Source organism: Taudactylus pleione, unplaced genomic scaffold (genome assembly GCF_031769625.1).
Source record: "Taudactylus pleione unplaced genomic scaffold, aTauple2 ptg000244l, whole genome shotgun sequence".
Lineage (NCBI taxonomy): Eukaryota > Metazoa > Chordata > Amphibia > Anura > Myobatrachidae > Taudactylus > Taudactylus pleione.
The window spans coordinates 14,748,228-14,765,333 of record NW_028284646.1 but is presented as its reverse complement, the minus strand read 5'-3'; the positions used below and the strand labels follow the sequence as shown (position 1 = coordinate 14,765,333).

At 42.1% G+C, this 17,106-nt stretch overlaps 1 protein-coding gene across 1 annotated transcript in view; it reads right to left on the bottom strand.

Annotated features, from left to right (window-relative positions):
* Positions 1-17,106, bottom strand: part of RNPEPL1 (arginyl aminopeptidase like 1) — a 60,332-nt gene that overhangs the window by 27,455 nt on the left and 15,771 nt on the right. Inside the window, exons 3-6 of the mRNA XM_088479732.1 lie at positions 11,640-11,791; positions 10,819-10,935; positions 7,915-8,150; positions 4,452-4,565 (exon numbers count right to left, since the gene is read on the bottom strand). Coding sequence (XP_088335858.1) covers positions 4,452-4,565; positions 7,915-8,150; positions 10,819-10,935; positions 11,640-11,791 — 619 coding nt within the window. The remainder of the gene's footprint in view (positions 1-4,451; positions 4,566-7,914; positions 8,151-10,818; positions 10,936-11,639; positions 11,792-17,106) is intronic.

Below are 17,106 nucleotides of genomic sequence, written 5' to 3'. Positions count from 1 at the left end.
CGCCGAAATCACCAGCACAATCACTGATGTTGCCGCCCAGCGGAGGAAGATGGAGTTGCAGTACATGCATCTTAATACAGACGCTTGGTACTGCCAACTCAAAAATCTTAAATTAAAACAATCAAAATCTTAGGACTGCCTGAGCAGTCCCCTGTTACAACAGTACATCTGGAACTTGCAGCAACAAACAAACTGAAATCCTATGGCTAGGGGCGGGGTATATATGGAGGAGGACCCGGGGCATTCTGGGAGCCAAAGCTTTAACTGTTTGGTGCCTGGTCTTCCAACCATATCATCCCCCCATGGTATCCCTGGGGATCCCTATGGACCCGGAAGAAGAAATTCCGATATCCAAAATACCCTTGGTCCCAAGCATTTTGGATATGGGAGACTCAACCTGTATTACAATTAGCATAAAGACCACTATCTTTCTGGTTTATAATAAATATGCCCTCTAACGTAGCCACTTGTCATGCATACAATTTTTATTTAAATCTTGCATTTTAAGTCCATCTTTTTCTGATATTAAACACATGCATTGATACATTAGCTGGAAATGTCAGAGGGAGTAACTAACGCCTGACGCACATTTAGTTGCGGTTTTGTCAAAAAGGCTGAAAAGAATTTCAAGATTCCCGGGTTCAAGCACCCTCCCCATCCAATGAGAATACAAAATCGCATTTGTATTCTGACCAATCATTAGTCAATATATTGAAATGTGCTGTTAATGTGGAATCAGTATGATTTACCGCCGGCGTTCAAATCCCGACAGCATCTGCCCGACACAGGAGGAAATCCTGATCGTCTAGAGAGGTAAGTATAACTAATCTAATTCCCCTTCCCTAACACTCCTTTAGGGTTCCTAACCTTAACCTCCCCCCCAGTGCCTAAACCTAACCCCCCCTTCCCCGCCACCTAAACCTGAGTCCCCCGGGGGGGTGCCTATCCCTAACCTTCCCCAGGGGGTGCCTAACCCTAACCCCCCCTTCCCCTAGCCTAACCTCCCGGGGGGGTGCCTAACCCTAAGTCCCCCCAGGAGCCCTAAACCTAAACCCTCCCGCGGCTGTCCTTCGATCGGGATGCCGGGCGCCGGGTCTCCTGGCGTAGGTAAAATGACAGGCGTTGGGATTTCGACGGCTGTCATTTAACCCTTGTTGGGATTAAGCAGTCGGGAAGCCAGCGGTCGGCATTCCGTCCGCCGGCTTCCCGTTAAGGTAAAGTGGTTATTTAATTGCATATCAAAGATCCACAGTATGTGGAATAAGCACTAATGTCTAACATAAAATTAATAATTATATTATAGGTGTTCCCCTTGTTAAAATGAATGAAAGAGTTGTGTAATATAATGTTAAGGAAATATGTAAAAATCTAGCTTTACAAATATTAATGTAATAGTAATATGATTATAAACAAGTTAAACAATTAATTTGTGAATAAATATTACATTTCTAAATTATTATATAAATGCCCATATACAGTATAACCATACACAGGTGCAGGGACATCTCTAACCTTTAATCTTCATGGGACCCTATAAGAAAGCTATGGGAGGAGCTTGAGATAGCTAAATTAGTAAGAAGGTAATACTTTTTAACAGAGCTGCAGTGCAATGTCATGTTAAGCTGGGTACACACCATACGATCTATTGACCTGACACAGATTGATATTATATATCGTACACATCATATATTGTGTATGCCCGATCCGTCATTCCCGGCCACCGTTCATTGAAACTTCCCATTGGATGTAATGCACATACGTTGGATTATATAGTGTGATATATCATTACATTGCTCACAACACTGCTGGATTGTAAGGCGTGTACCCAGCTTTATTGAACAGTGTATTTATCCTCTGGGCTCATAAATGACACTCAATTATGGGTTTAAGTGTTTTTTTTTTAAAAAGGGGTATAGTTATTAAAATATTCAACAAAAAATGGAATTAGAATTGGTTTGGGTTTAAACTACTCCACAAAATAACACAATTTTGGAGAAATGACAGTCATGCTAAAGAAAATTAGGGGTAAAAGGTTAACAATATTATTATGGTTAAAAGTGACAACATTTTTGAAATAATAAAGAGTACAAAAAATGATAATGATATTTTACAAACACTTGTTAATCCATTTGCCAATTAGATTTCTGTAAACATATAGAAAAGTGAACTCCATTGTTAATTATGGCCTGGGGTGCAGTGATAGTGACCCCTGAAATGCTCATCACACTAGGGAAGGCAATACATTGGGTTGTTATCCCTGGATGAAGTTCTCATTTAAGAGCATAGTATTTTAACAATGACAACAAGGATAACTTTGCAATAAAAATTTACTTTTGTTAAATCCTTTTTTTTATAGTGCACTAGGGAATCACCATGGAGAATAGAGTGTGGTGCAGAGTGCCTTGGCACTTTTTTACCAGCAAAGAACCCCCATAAGCTTTGCCTAATAAAAGGCCCCTAACGATAAGCCAGGAGTAATGAGAAAGAGGAGAAAACTAATCCAACAAGGTGGTGATCAGTTCAAAAATGTACGCCAGTGAAAAGCTTAGTATGTTTTTATGCTTGGAACAGTCACCAAACTGAAACGTTAAATGTTGAAAAAGGGTCAATAAAGACACGAAACGTCAGAAATATATTATATATAAGGATATTTGGATCGGCACTCAATTCAAAATGGCAACGTGCTCGGTGCCCTCTGGAATATTAATGGAAACATGCAGCATAAAGACAAGCAGCAGCACTCAGAGACTGGTAGTGGAAGAACAAACGTGTATTGAGATCAATACATAGCCCAACCTTTTCGGGACACACACGTCCCTTAATCAAGGTGCATGTTTATTTTATTATAATATATATATATATAAAAATAAAATTCATAAGTTATTTTAAAGGCTCTTTTTTGTGCAATGCTTTTTTAAATACTAACTACATGTATAAATAGTAGATATAGAAGTATATATGATTGTTTTTCTATAGCTCCTCCCCCAGTAGCACCTCCCACAGTAGAGGGAACCAAACCAGAAGCAGTCATAAAATTCAGACTCCATTTTTTTTTTTTTTTTTTTAAAGCTTGCTCCTCCTCCTCTACACCCTATGAGGCCACTGCACGTTAGTTGAAACTGAACAAGCCCATAGGAGAGCTAAAAGAACCACACTCAGAAGCATAAGTGAATAGAAGAGAGAAAGAAGGGGGGGGGAGAGGGGGGGAGGCAGTGTCCACCTAATAGCTTCAGAGAAACATAATGAAAGTGACATGACACAATGTGAGCCCTGAAGTCATCACACTATTTACAGTGCACAGGGGGTGATTATCAGTTGGACGCCCAATGTTTTCCCTCTGCACATGCATCCTGATGGTTCCCCCCGTGGGATGCATGTACTTTTGATGGGCTTTTTGGGTGGTAACTGGAAGGTGGCTAACAGAAGCTGGGCGTGACTGTGTCAGCAACCCACTGACACCGGCGCCTGTTATCCCTGGGACAATGTCAGGTGGTCTGGCTGATGATCTGCTGATAGTGCGTCTTTGTATACACATTGGCGGATTTGTGCCGCTGCCAGTGGGCGTCTCAATAGGACAAAAGTCACAGCCAAAACTGCATCCACCTCTAAATCATCATGATGGAACCTGCAATCTATACATTGAGAGAGGCAGTGCTTAATCTACAGCAAATGAAGAGAGCAACAAACTATGAAACCTGCTCCTGGTTTGACATCTTTTATACCCCAAGGTGTAGCAGTGTCCCCCAGATAGGATGAAGGAGAAATGGATTTATTGGCAAGTACCAAAAAAACCCTTTTTTTCATGCTTTCACGGAACGGTTTGACTCCTTATGTTTTATCCCAGCTTTAAGGTACTTTTGTTCCACAATATGCAATTGGGGTTGAATATACAGTAAATTATATAAATATTTTGTATCATAAAGTACCTGAACTTATCTGTATCTTTTTCCAAATTGAAATAGCTCTATACTAAATTGATGTTTTAAATGAAAGGATTTCTTTTGTCAATAAGCACTCCATTATCTTTATGCATTCATTTGTATGCCGATGGAGTACAAAAGAAGAAATAAAACAACGAACCTATAAAAAAAAAAAAAAAATGGCTGCTATAAACCAGGGATCATTCATAACCTGAGGCTTTCATGCAGCCACCATGGCATAGACCAGGAGGAGTCAGGGTTTCCTGACAGTAAATGTGAAGTGCAGAGGCTCGCTGCATGCCACTCTCTACCACATGGTGTTTTCAATTACCCGCAATGGATGCTGTAAGTAGTTTCTTTTTTTTCATCATACAGAACAATAGTGACAAGTTTTCAGGTACTGTTAACTCATTAATGTGTACATTATAATCAACACATCACTACAATCCACAGACTAAGGAGCCTTAAACTCCCTTCAGTCATATAGAGTTCTGGTACTTCCAAGGTTTCCACGCTGACTTATTTCCTTACCTGAATCCAGTTTAGCCTGCAGCCGACTGAATGGGGTATCCTGGCCAAGGATTCGGATCTGTCTGTGCAAAGCTTCAAGGCGGAAGGTGGTCTCTAGACATGTGAAAGCAGCACCTGACGAACACAAACCATGGGGAAATGTTGGTATTAAACAATTAGTTATGAAGTTGCTTAAATATTGAAAATTCTCTAATAAAATATACATATACTGTACATAACCTAGTAAAATACATTACAAATTCCAACAAGAGAGGTTGATTTGGGAATTTCTTCATTTTCATCTACAATTTCCAAGCAGAAACATAATACAAATAAAAAACAATAAAAAATGACTATATAAAATGAGAAATGCAGAGAATAGGAGTTTGGGAAGGATGCACTGCTAAAGGATATAGGGGAGGAAAATCTTGTTAAAAGTTCTTTGCCATATATGGCTACAAGCCAGAATTTCTAGGTTTCCTCTTCTGACTGTGTAACTATTTAAATGTAGCATGTAGCTCAGTGGGCCAGCACATACCTGGTGTTTCCATGCCTGCATGAATGGAGCGTGCATGGCAGCCCAGAGATGCCCTCTATGCACTGCTGCTACGCACAGAGAATCTTTGGTGAGAACGTTACAGCTTATTTTATATGACAGGTATAAAATTACTATTCTGATTTATTGCAAGAGGGGAAACAAAAACTCATTACAAGATGTCTCATGTGTTTGCCAATATCAAAAGTTATTCTGATTGCTACATTTTGATCCCAAGGAGTTTTAAACAGAGAACTGGATGTTTCAGTTTAATGGAGTAATTTATTGGAGACTGTTGTGAACAGCATGCTTTTGTCAACAGATACATTGCTAATCTTTATTATAAGATGTAAAGATGCGCCAATATTATGATGAATGATTTGCCGCATCTTTACATAGTCTGTTATCTGGTGTATATATTGTCATCTATGGTTCATTACATTAATATTATGGGCAGTTACTCCAGTAAGCTTGTTTGTTAATGCAAATATCTGATCAGCACTTAATGCATAATAGCATGCAGACATGGTCCAGAGGTTCAGTTGATGGATTTTTTTAGACCAAACACCAGAATTGGAAAAATTCTGATCTCAAGTGGCTTTGACAATGCAAGTATTTAGAGACAGGGCAGTTTGTTTGTGTATTTCAGACTGCAGATCTCCAGGTATTTTCATGCACAATAGTCTCTCTAGATTTTACAGATAATGGCACACTTAACAAATACACTGCCTTGTTTCAATATTTCAGGCTGGTGGTGTAATTGTGTAAAAATGTTTTCCTCTGTATACATAAACCACTTAATCGCTTTGCTGCTAAAGCAAATTTACGTTTGAGCTGGTCACATTCAAACATCAATATCACCGATTTTTTTTTAAATGTTTTTCTTTTTATGGTACCCATATACACACACACACACACACACACACACACACACACACACACACACACTAATCAGCCATAAGCTACATTGTGGTTTATATGCACTTGCTGAGCTCATTATGAGGCGGGCTGGCACAGTGCAGGTGGCTCCTCAGGAATTTGGGGCCCAGTACGTGAACGACTGGTACCCCCTGTTGTCTGGCCTGCTTTTATTACAAGTAATGCTAACATTCGGGGGGCACCGTTACAGAGTGCCCCCTCCTTAATCAGATAAAAAATGCTCTGACCTATCGAGGCATAGTCTCCACAAGACCTTTAAAGGTGACCTGTGGTATCTGGTACCAAGACACTAGCAGCAGATCCTTTAAAGTTGTGAGGTGGGGTCTCCATGAATCAGACTTGTTTTTAGAGCACATCCCAGAGATGCTTGATCGGATTGAGATCTGAGGAATTTGGAGGCCAAGTCAACACTTCTAAAAACTCTTTGGGGTCAATCCAATTAGGTGCAAGTTTGCATTTTGAAATTCGTATACAACACATTGCGTGACTGTCTTCTAATTGGATCTCTCGCATTTCTCGGGTGAAAAGCCAATTCGCTGTACTTGTGGCGAGGTTGTACAACCTTTACACAAAAAAAATGAACTGGGAGAAGAATATTGATTTTTTACTGTAAAATAAATTGTGTTTAATACCATTTGCAACCCCAGGCTGGATGGATAAGCGCTGCAGGGGGAGATAAGGAACAATGTGCCACCCTGTAGTGTTGGGTGATATTAGCTGCTAATAAGCCTCATTATACTCCCTTCTTTCAAACAAGGGTGCAACGTTATAGGTTGGTATCATTATGGGGATGATGGGGCACATAAAGCTCTCCCCCCATATATACATACAATGTATGTCATCAGTAATGATCACCAGACAATAGCTACTAGAGAGCTGCATCGTTTGAAAGAGAGGAATCTTCAAAGAGAGGACAGCGAGCTCAGTGTACTTCAGAGGCATCCACAGTCAACAGATCTCAATGTAATAAAGCATTTCTGGGATGTGGTGACATGGGAAATACACATCTTGAACATGCAACTGACACATATGCATGATACTTTCATTTCACAATGGAAGAAAACCTAGAAGGACTGTTCCCAGCACCTTCTGGAATCCATGCCACATACCATTCAGGCTGTTCTTGGGGTAAATGGGAGGTATACACAGTGCTAGAAAGGGATGTCCAAAAAGGTGACCCCTGAGTGTATATCTGAAAGTTTAACTGCCATTATTATTGGACTGGCCTTGGATTATGTTATTGTGATATTTATATTATTTGGTCAATAATGGGTATTTTAAGCCAATAACATTATAATATAATTCATTTCCAAATTTGGAAGTAGACGACAATATTTTGCTCAGGGGGAGATTTATCAAACCTTCTAAAGAGGACAAGTGGAGGTGTTGCCCAAAGCAACCAAACGGATCCTAGCTATAATTATCTAGTACATTCTAAATTATGAAAGCAAAGATCTGATTGCTATGGGCAACACCTCTTCTCCTCTTTAGAAAGTTTGATAAATTTCCCCCTTAGTTTTTACTTTTAAAATGGGTAATGTGAGTTTTATTTGATCTTAGCCTGCTAATTCCAATTGTGTTTTAAGAAGGTATCTTGTATTACCATTTGTGTTGTCATTGTTAACTGGCCAAACCTAAACATTGATGCCCTATAGATCATATGGCCTAAGCACTTTCTAAACGTGCAATCTGGCTGGATTAGTATACAATACGTAGCACATACCCTAATGTATCAAACTCCTATTGCCCTATAGAGTGATAGCTTGAGAGCAGGTCCCTCTAACCTCTCTCTCTGTTAAGAACCAGTCTTTTTATATTACTATGTTCCCAATTGTGAAGAGCAATAGAATATGCTGGCGCTATATAAATGTAAATAAATAATAATGAGTAATACGTGATCATGCTCTTCTTTCAGGTCAAGCAGCAGAATCGACCCAGGAGTGCCAGTCTTATTTTGATTATGAAAAATAAATAGCAAGAGAGTAATACAATGCAAATTAGTTTACCCACCATATATCAGAGTTGTGATGCGACGCTGAGCATAAGTTGCCAACCCTTCACTCAGCCACATTTCCTCCCAACTGGCATTTGTTACTGCATTCCCAAACCAGCCATGTGCAATTTCATGGATGACATCAATAAGCAGGAAATCCTCACTGTCCAGGATGGAGCAGATAACGAATGTCAGACATGGGTTCTCCATTGCAACAATTGGAAAAGATGGTGGTAGGAAGACTATGTCGTACCTGGAAAGGGGGCAGGGAAGGGCAAGGGAGAAAGGGTACTGGATGAGACAAGCTTAGAAGGGGAAGAAAAAAAAAAAAAAAAAAGAAAAGGGGGTTCTACATGGAAAATTAATTAGGAAGATTCAGCAGTAACAGACATACATGGGCATAAAGTACTTTTCAGTTTGGTACATAGGAGTCAGATGGTAGTCTCCATTGATAAAAATGGGAACTGCGTCTGCAGCAGTAGTTCGCTGTTTGCAAGAGTTTTTTCAGTGAATTTATATTATCCCTAGTAGTATATTGCAGGCCCTTATGTTACAGTCCAGTTCTGACATCCTGGCTATAGGGTTTTAAGGTTTGTTTGGGTATTTTCTATGCTGGGCATAGACCTATGTATATGTATGTGGTATAAAAAGACAGTAAAGAAAGGTCGACAGTCACTAGGTTGGCCATCATTCTGTAGGCATATATTTAGCTTGACAGGGTTAAATGGTCAACACAGCCAAAAGGTCGACAGTTAACATGTCGAAACTAAAATTGTTTTTTTAGGGTTAGGCTAAAACAACAAAAACTAGGTGTCGAAATTTTAGTGTTGTCATGCTAAATGTCGACATTTTGACTGTCAACTATTTAACCCTGTCGACCTAAATACATGCCTACAGAATGATGGTCATCCTTATGACCATGTCAACATGTCAGAATGTGTTTACCTTGTTTTTTTTATTGTCGACCAATAAACTTGTCTCCATATGTATGTACATATATTTGTAACTTTATCCTTCATTGCTTGGGTCTTGCACTATTTGTTTGGACCTTATTCCTCACTTGCTATCACTTTAATTTACAATGCTTGTGTTGGGTTATTATGATGCGGTGCTCCTAGCTGCCATTGAGTCATTTATTTTTATTATGTGCTGGCTGAGATTTTATATGACACTTTACATGTCCCCTGTTTCGATATGTACAATGTGACCATATTCATGCCCATCCTGATTTTGCTCTTCAAAAATTACTTGATTTAGGGAAAAAAACAAAAAAAAAAAAAACACCACACAACACATCCTAGTCGCATTCAAGGAAAACACAATAGAGGTGTCACCCAGGTTCCGAAAAAGTTGTAAAATAATATATTATATATATATATATATATATATATATATATATATATATATATATATCACGGGTGAATACAAGTCAATTTACCCAGCATAAATCCTGTTTGATCAGGATGGATAATTTTGAGACATACTTTGTTAAATTTAATAGACAGAACTTTATCTGTGGCCAAATGGGAAACAGGCCAGTACGAGTCTTGACACCACAAGTCTTTTCCGATTTTCGGAGAAACAATTAATAACGCTTCAGACATGGGCACGGATTCAGACCCGCTCGTTGCTCGCTGGGTCTGTGGGCGGTTTTTATTTTATTTTTTATTTTTTCTCTGGCCGCTCGCAAAGCTGTGGGAGACCACCCACAGCTTGTGCAAGCGGCCAGGAGACCATCGCGATAATCGCGACCATCGGCCTTGCAAAGTGACCCTGCGGTAGGGTCTAGGCTACCGCAAGGCCGAGTGGACTTCCTGCTCTAATAGAGCAGGAAGTCCACTACTGACATCAGTAGCATGTCAGTTTGCCCTCCCTACAAACGCCAGGGGTTCCTAAGGGAACGCCTGCGTTTGTTCAGCCACCCCACTACCTGCCCACAAAATGGGGAGAGCTGTCACTCACCATCGACAGCTGCCCCGTCTTGTTGCGAGCCCCATAGCGACTGAACTACAGTTGCTCGGCGGGCCTCGCGCATGCCGGACGCGGCGCATGCACAGTGCACAAACATCGGACCGCTTGCGAGCGGCTCTGAATGAGCTCCATAATCCCTCTCCATGCTGTACCACTGCAAACACTATACCTATGCTACCAGTGACAAAGGTATTGGGATTCCCCAACTGCATCTTCTCCCAATGCCTACTAGTCTCCTACCTTACCACACACTATCATTCCTCTAAGAAGAAGGTAATTCATATCTTCCATTACTGTACATACTGCTCATCCCTAACCCTCTTTTCCACTGGCTCTCCTTCCTACTCCCCTTATTACACCTCCTCACCCACAATAGTTTCTACTTTGACTCCACCAAATCCTGACACTGCACACACTTTCCTTCCAATACACTTTTCTCTTTCTACTTAGCTATTAGACTTGTGTGTGCTGGTAGCTCGCTGTTCATCTCCAATTCAATACTGGCCAAAAACTCGATCTCCTGGATAAAAATGGATCACCTACAGCACTCCGTGGCTATGGACGGAGAAGTGTAACTCTTTCTAGCATTTCCAGGTGGTGGATATTAGGCCAAATGTAATAGGGTGAGAGTTTAAAAAATGTGAGCATTTAGCAGTAAACTCTCACATTGGTTGAGTTTTATTTTTAAAATGGGAAAACATCTGGATGACACTTTAAATCGTGAGAGTTTTTTTGAGTCTAAAAACATGTGAGTTTGCATGTTCTCAGACTCTTACATTGGCTGAGTTTAAAAAGTGTGAGAGTTTACTGCTAAACGCTCACATTTTCTAAACTCTCACCCTATTAAATTTGGCCCATGGTGTCCGTAGCACACACATTACCCCCATATACAGCTAAGCTCATTAGTATACCTACTTAAGTAATAAACATTTATATGTATCTGGCCTTACCTTCCCCAGATATAGGGGCCATACAAACTCTCTGCAGCCTGAAGCCATTGTTCGACCTGGCCACCAAGCTTATCCACAGCTAAAGGCAGCACACAGGGCTCAGCCCACACCCGACTTCTATGATGAAAAGCAAAGTTCAATCAAGATTAGTGTAAAAAGTATTTGGCAAAACATTTAAAAAAATGCACAATTACATTGGTTATTTCTAAAATAATACAAGGATTCGAGAGAAGGTTGTTCAGCCCAGTCCTGAGGGCACGGTTATTAATTATAGATTAACCCTTGCTGGAATAATGTATTTAGGAACTACGTTGGACAAGCCTGTTCTAGACAAATGGACCATGCATTCAGACACAATGAGGGAGCTGTATCAAGCCTTCTAAAGAGTGGTTAAGATTCCCATAGCAACCAAAACGCTTCTAGCTAGCATTTATCAAGTACATTCTATATAATGATAGGTAGAAGTTGATTGGTTGCTATGGACAATTTCTCCACTCTTAAGTATGCTTAATACTTCCCCCCTTATGTTCCTTAAGATCCTAAATTTTCAAACTAAGAAAAAGCAAAAAGACAAAGTCCTATGAATTGCACAAAACATACACACACACACACACACACACACACACACACACACACACACACACACACACACACACACACACACACACACACACACACACACACACACACACACACACACACACACACACACACACACACACACACACACACACACACACGGCAATAGAGTGTGATGATGAAACAGTTAACTAATTATCAATGCAAAAGCTGAGCCCTAACACTACCAGAAGTGCTCTTACCTTGGACCAATATCCGCTGGAAGTAGATGACCTGCAGCCAGCGCCACTAGATAGGCAGGAATAGGATGTTCCATATAGAAGTGAAAGATACCCATTTCTTCTATGTAGTAACTGTGAGTGCAGCTCATGAGAACCCGAATTCCAGCAGGAGCCTAAAAAAAATAAAAAAATAAAAATGGAAGACTGCCACCTCTCAGACAGTACTGTCTTTCAGTAATGACCTTTTTAGACACAATCTTGCCAGTTTCACTGATGTGTAATAGACTATTCTATACATAACTGACACAATATTGTGGAGTTTAATGCGGTTGGCTTTTTTCTGGGGCACATAGCTTCCTGGAGATCTTCCATACATGCTCTTGCATACATTTATATTTTAAGGAGATCTGGCCAGTAGACATATTAGCACTCCTCCTTCATACACAAAATTTTACAAATTGTACTGTTGCTTGTTTTGTTTAAGTGTGCAGTAATATGCAAATCTATCTGACCACAGTCTACCGATTAATGGCAGCAAGCTGAGATGAGAGCTTGAAAAAAATCAATTCTAGTGAGGAATTTCCTTTGTGCCCTTAGGGGCCCATTTATTTTCAGGTTTTAGAACCGATAATTAGTATTTCTTATTGCCGCAAATAAGAAATTTTGCACCACCCGGATGTATTAAAAATCAAATCCAGGGATAGGGGCTCCAATAGGAGCCTGTCTATGTTATGTAAAGGGATAGTATCAGCAGGGCCGAAACTATGATTTTTGTCACCAGGGGCAAGACAGTAATTTGGCACCCCCCATGTAATTCCCCCTGCAGTAGTGCCCATATTGTAATGCCCCCATAGTAATGCCCATATGTTAATACCCCCATAGTAATGCCCCTGTAGTGCCCACCATACAGTAATGCCCCTGTAGTGCCCATGCTCCCATATTAATGCCCCTGTAGTGCCCATGCTTTCATAGTAATGCCCCTGTAGTGCCCATGCTCTCATAGTAATGCCCCTGTATTGCCCATGCCCCATAGTAATATCCCTGTAGTGCCCTTACAGTAATGCCCCTGTAGTGCTCATGCCCCCACAGTAATGCCCCTGTAGTGCCCATGCCCCATTAGTAATGCCCCTTATTGCCTATGCCCCCATAGTAATGCCCCTGTGGTAATGCCCCTGCCCCCATAATAATGCCCCTATAGTGCAGCTTATTAAAAAAAAAAATACTTACCTTGAACCCCGCTCCTGCATCCAGCGTCGCGTCCGGTCCGCCGGCTGCTCCTTGGAACTATGGGGGAGATGTCATGACGTCTCCCCCATAGTGCCCGTGGGGAGAGCCGGAAGCTGGAGTTCGGGAGAGAACTCCAGCCTCCGGCTCCGGCTCCACCGCGTCGCTGCAGAGAAGGAGCCGGGCGCCCGCTGGTAATAAATATTACCAGCGGACGTCCGGCTTGGAGCCTCTCTGCAGCGCCGGGCTGGAGGTCACTGGCACCAGGTACAGCAGCTCACCCGGTGCACGTGCACCTCCAGCCCCCCCCCTAGTTGCGGCCCTGGTATCAGCAATCACTTTACTATGCACTGCAGGACCACAGGCTGCCTAATGGGCATGCATGTCATCAGGCAGCACATGCATGAATGGCTATTACTGGGGAGGGATCCGGAGGATCCCTCTTCCAGTAAATTATGCGATATGGAGCATCTTAAGATATTGTTAGCTGACGGGGCTAAAGCTATCAGCCCTCATAAAAATGGAATAGGTATGTAATACAGACAGTCGGGATGCCTCCTGTCAAAACGACAGCGGCATTTCGATGGTCGGTATCCTGACAGGGGTAAGGTAAGTATACTTACCCTCCCCCCCTCTACCCCTTACCCTCCCTTCTTGTAGCCTAACCCTAACCGTTAGTGCCTAGACCTAAGTCTCCCCCATTCGTGCCTAAACCTAACCCCCCCCCCAAGGGTGCCCAGCCCTAACCCCTACCCCCCCCAAACCTAGCGCTAATCCCGCTATGCTACCCTCCTCCCGGCGACTAACAGCTAACAAGCGCCACTGGTTTACCTAATTCGGGCTGGCATCTTGTCTGTATTCCGGCATTGGGATTAAGATAGGTGTCAGTATTTCGACGCCTATCTTAAATTCCATGTCAGACTTCCAGTGTCGGGATTTAGACTGGCGGCATCCTAGCTAACTACATCCCATAGAAACAGTAGTGCTTCCAGTGGATGCTTATATTTTGTGAGTATCCCATCAAAAATGATGTTTTTGGGGGATTTCATGCAAATTTTGTTTAATAAATATATCCCTTAATCACATACGTTGCTTATTGGAATAACTACACTTTTTAGACTAACTCTTATGGTCTCCCTCTGTCCCTGTGAAAATGCTGATTTTGGTAACATACGTATACATGAACATTAGCTCAACATTGCTTCATCTCTCTTTCGCATATACAACTGAATAGATAATATCTAGTCTCACTGATGTACATGCAAGTCTGCATTCAACTGCATGCAGCTGAATATATTTAATAGATATAGTATTCAGATCAAGGAGGAGGAGTGGAGCAGCTGTCTAGCACTGCTTTACCCTTAAGACAGCATTCGATCTTACGCTATTTGGGTTTTATTAAAACTGCTGTTTTGGTCCTAATTATTTAAACTTAACATGAACAGACTTATTCCAATATTCTGCGAATTACAAAATTAATTTTTTTTGGAAATAAAAAAAAAAAATATTATAAAATGTCTTGATGAACATAAGTTTGTGTTCTGTTACAACCCATCTCCGGTTTAGAGATATGAGAATGTATAAGAAAGGATTTATTGTACCAGTAGGGGTTAATGACAGTGGGTACGTGACTCTTGCCACATTCTGATCAGTGTATGTCTTTGATACTGGAAGCAGAACATCTGTATCCACTAACTTGTGGAACATAAGTCATTGTTCAACATTTGCTGAGAAAGTTGCGGAATGTGCAGAAATAGGCAGGCGTATAGCCTTGGTTTGCTTGTACAATCTATATAATAGAGCTAACACAATTCTTTGTTTAGGTCCATAACCAGGGAGCTACTGCCCTCTGCAATCAAAGCAGGATTTTGGTACTTGCCGATAAATCCCTTTCTCCAATTCCACAGGGGACACTGGAGTCTCAGTACAGTGGGGTATAGATGTGGATTAACCGGGAGCTGGCACCTTTAAGAAAAAAACTGAATGGTAGCTAGCTCCTCCCCCTCTATACCCCCCTACAGGTCAGTCTAAATAAATAGTGCCTGAGGGAAGCTGGAACATATAAGGAGAAAGGAGATAGAAAAGCTACAGCATTCATGAACTTGTAATAATTAGTGTTATAATAGAAATTAACAAAATTCTAATCAGACCCTAGATACAACCAATCGTCTGAACCTGGAAAACCATAACGTATGCAGGAAGAACAGCACCGGGTGGGCGTCCAGTGTCCTCTGTGGAATCGGAGAAAGGGATTTATCGGTAAGTACCAAAATCTTGATTTCTCCTTCATCCACTAGGGGACACTGGAGTCTCAGTACAGTGGGGACGTCACAGAGCTCACATCCTGGGTGGGAGAGCGCTGAGAACCCTGCAAAAATGCACGGCCAAACTCCGAAGCAGAGGCCGCAAAAGTATCAAAACGATAAACTTTATAAAAGTATGTCTGCCTGCCCAAGTGGCCGCTCGACAAAGATGGTTGAAGGAAACCTCTCGAGCAGCCGCTCAAGAAGGACCAACCGAGCGCGTTGAATGCGCTGTAATAGAAATAGGTGGCCGTCTTGAAGCCTCCAGATAAGCCTGTCTGATAGTCAGACGAATCCATCTAGAAATGGATTGTATTGAAACCGGCCAAACCTGGTCGCGCCAGATCAAACCTAACAAAAAGGAGTATTTGACATTCGGAGAGAAGCAGTTCTCTTGACATATATCCAGAGCACTCTTACAACCTCTAAAGATTTAGAGACCGGAGACTCATATCTAAACACAGGAACCACTATCGGCTGGTTTATGTGAAAGACAGATACCATCTTAGGAAGGAAGGGCATCTGTATACGTAGTTCCGCTCTATCGTCATGGAAAATTAGATAAGGCGGACGACAAGATAGAGCACCTAATTAGGACACACGCCTAGCTGAGGCGAGTGCAAGCAGTAAACCAACCTTCCAGGTCAAAAACTGAAATTTCACCATCTGTAAAGGTTCAAACATGTCAGACTGTAAATAAGACAGGACCAAATCCAAGTCCAATGGTGCTGTTGGAGGCACTAAAGGAGGCTGAATCCTGACTACTTCTTGCAGAAAAGTCTGGATATCCGATAATAATGCTAACTTTTTCTGGAAGAAAAAAGCAGCGCCAATACCTGCACAATTAAGGAACCAAGACGAAGGCCTGCTGATAAACCGGCCTGCAGGAAGAGAAGGACGTGGGACAATTTAAATTTCTGGAGGTGAATTGCGGCGTTCACACCAGGCTACGTACGTCTTCATGTCCTGTGATAGTGCTTAGACGTGACTTCCTTCCTAGCTCGAATCATGGTTGGTATTACACTGGACGGAATTCCCTTATTCCCGAGGATGACCCTTTCAGTAGCCACACTGTAAAACGAAGCCGCCTTAAGTCCTGATAATAATTGGACATTGAAGAAGGAAGTAGTCTTGTAGAGAAAGCGGCCATGGATCGTCTCTTAACAGACCCCGTAGGTGGGAGTACCACTCTCGTCTGGGCCAATCTGGAGCTACTAGTAGCACCTTGATGTTCTCTCGCTTGATTCTCTGAAGCAGCCCTGTACTCTCGCTCAGCCGAGGGATAAGTGGAAATGGAAGGAACAGGTATACACACTGACACAGCTAGGGCGTTGCCAGTGCATCTACTGCAACTGCTTGTTGGACCCTCATTAGGGAGCAGTAAACTGGCAGTTGGTAATTCAATTTCAACGCCATGAGGTCAGCCTGAGGTCAACCCCAACCCTGGGCCAACTGGAGAAATACCTGTTGATTGAGCGACCCTTCCTCCGGATGAATGCCCTGCTGACTGAGGACGTCAGCCTCCCAATTTTCTACTGCTGGGATGAAGATCGCTGAAAACGCCATTGCGAAATTCTCTGCCCCAAGGGGAATTAGATTTACCTTCCGCATGGCAGCTCGCCTTGCTCCGATTGCCTGACCCTGCAACAGAGGATGAGCTAGCTGGAGCGCATAGAGCACTGCCCGCAATTCTAGGAGGTTTATGGGCAGAATTGTCCCCCGCTGAGTCCAGTGACCCTGAAAGTGTCTTCCCAGAGTCACAGCCCCCCAAACCTCTCAGACTTGCGTCCATGGTGAGGAGAATCCAAACCCCCACTGCAAACAGTCTTCCTGCCACAGGTGAGAGGGATTTAACCACCAAATGAGAGATGTTGGTAGACAATAGAACTGGCTGGTGTAGAAAACGATGGGACCCCGACCTTTGGGAGAAAAGGTCCAATTGAAATGGACGAGTATGAAAC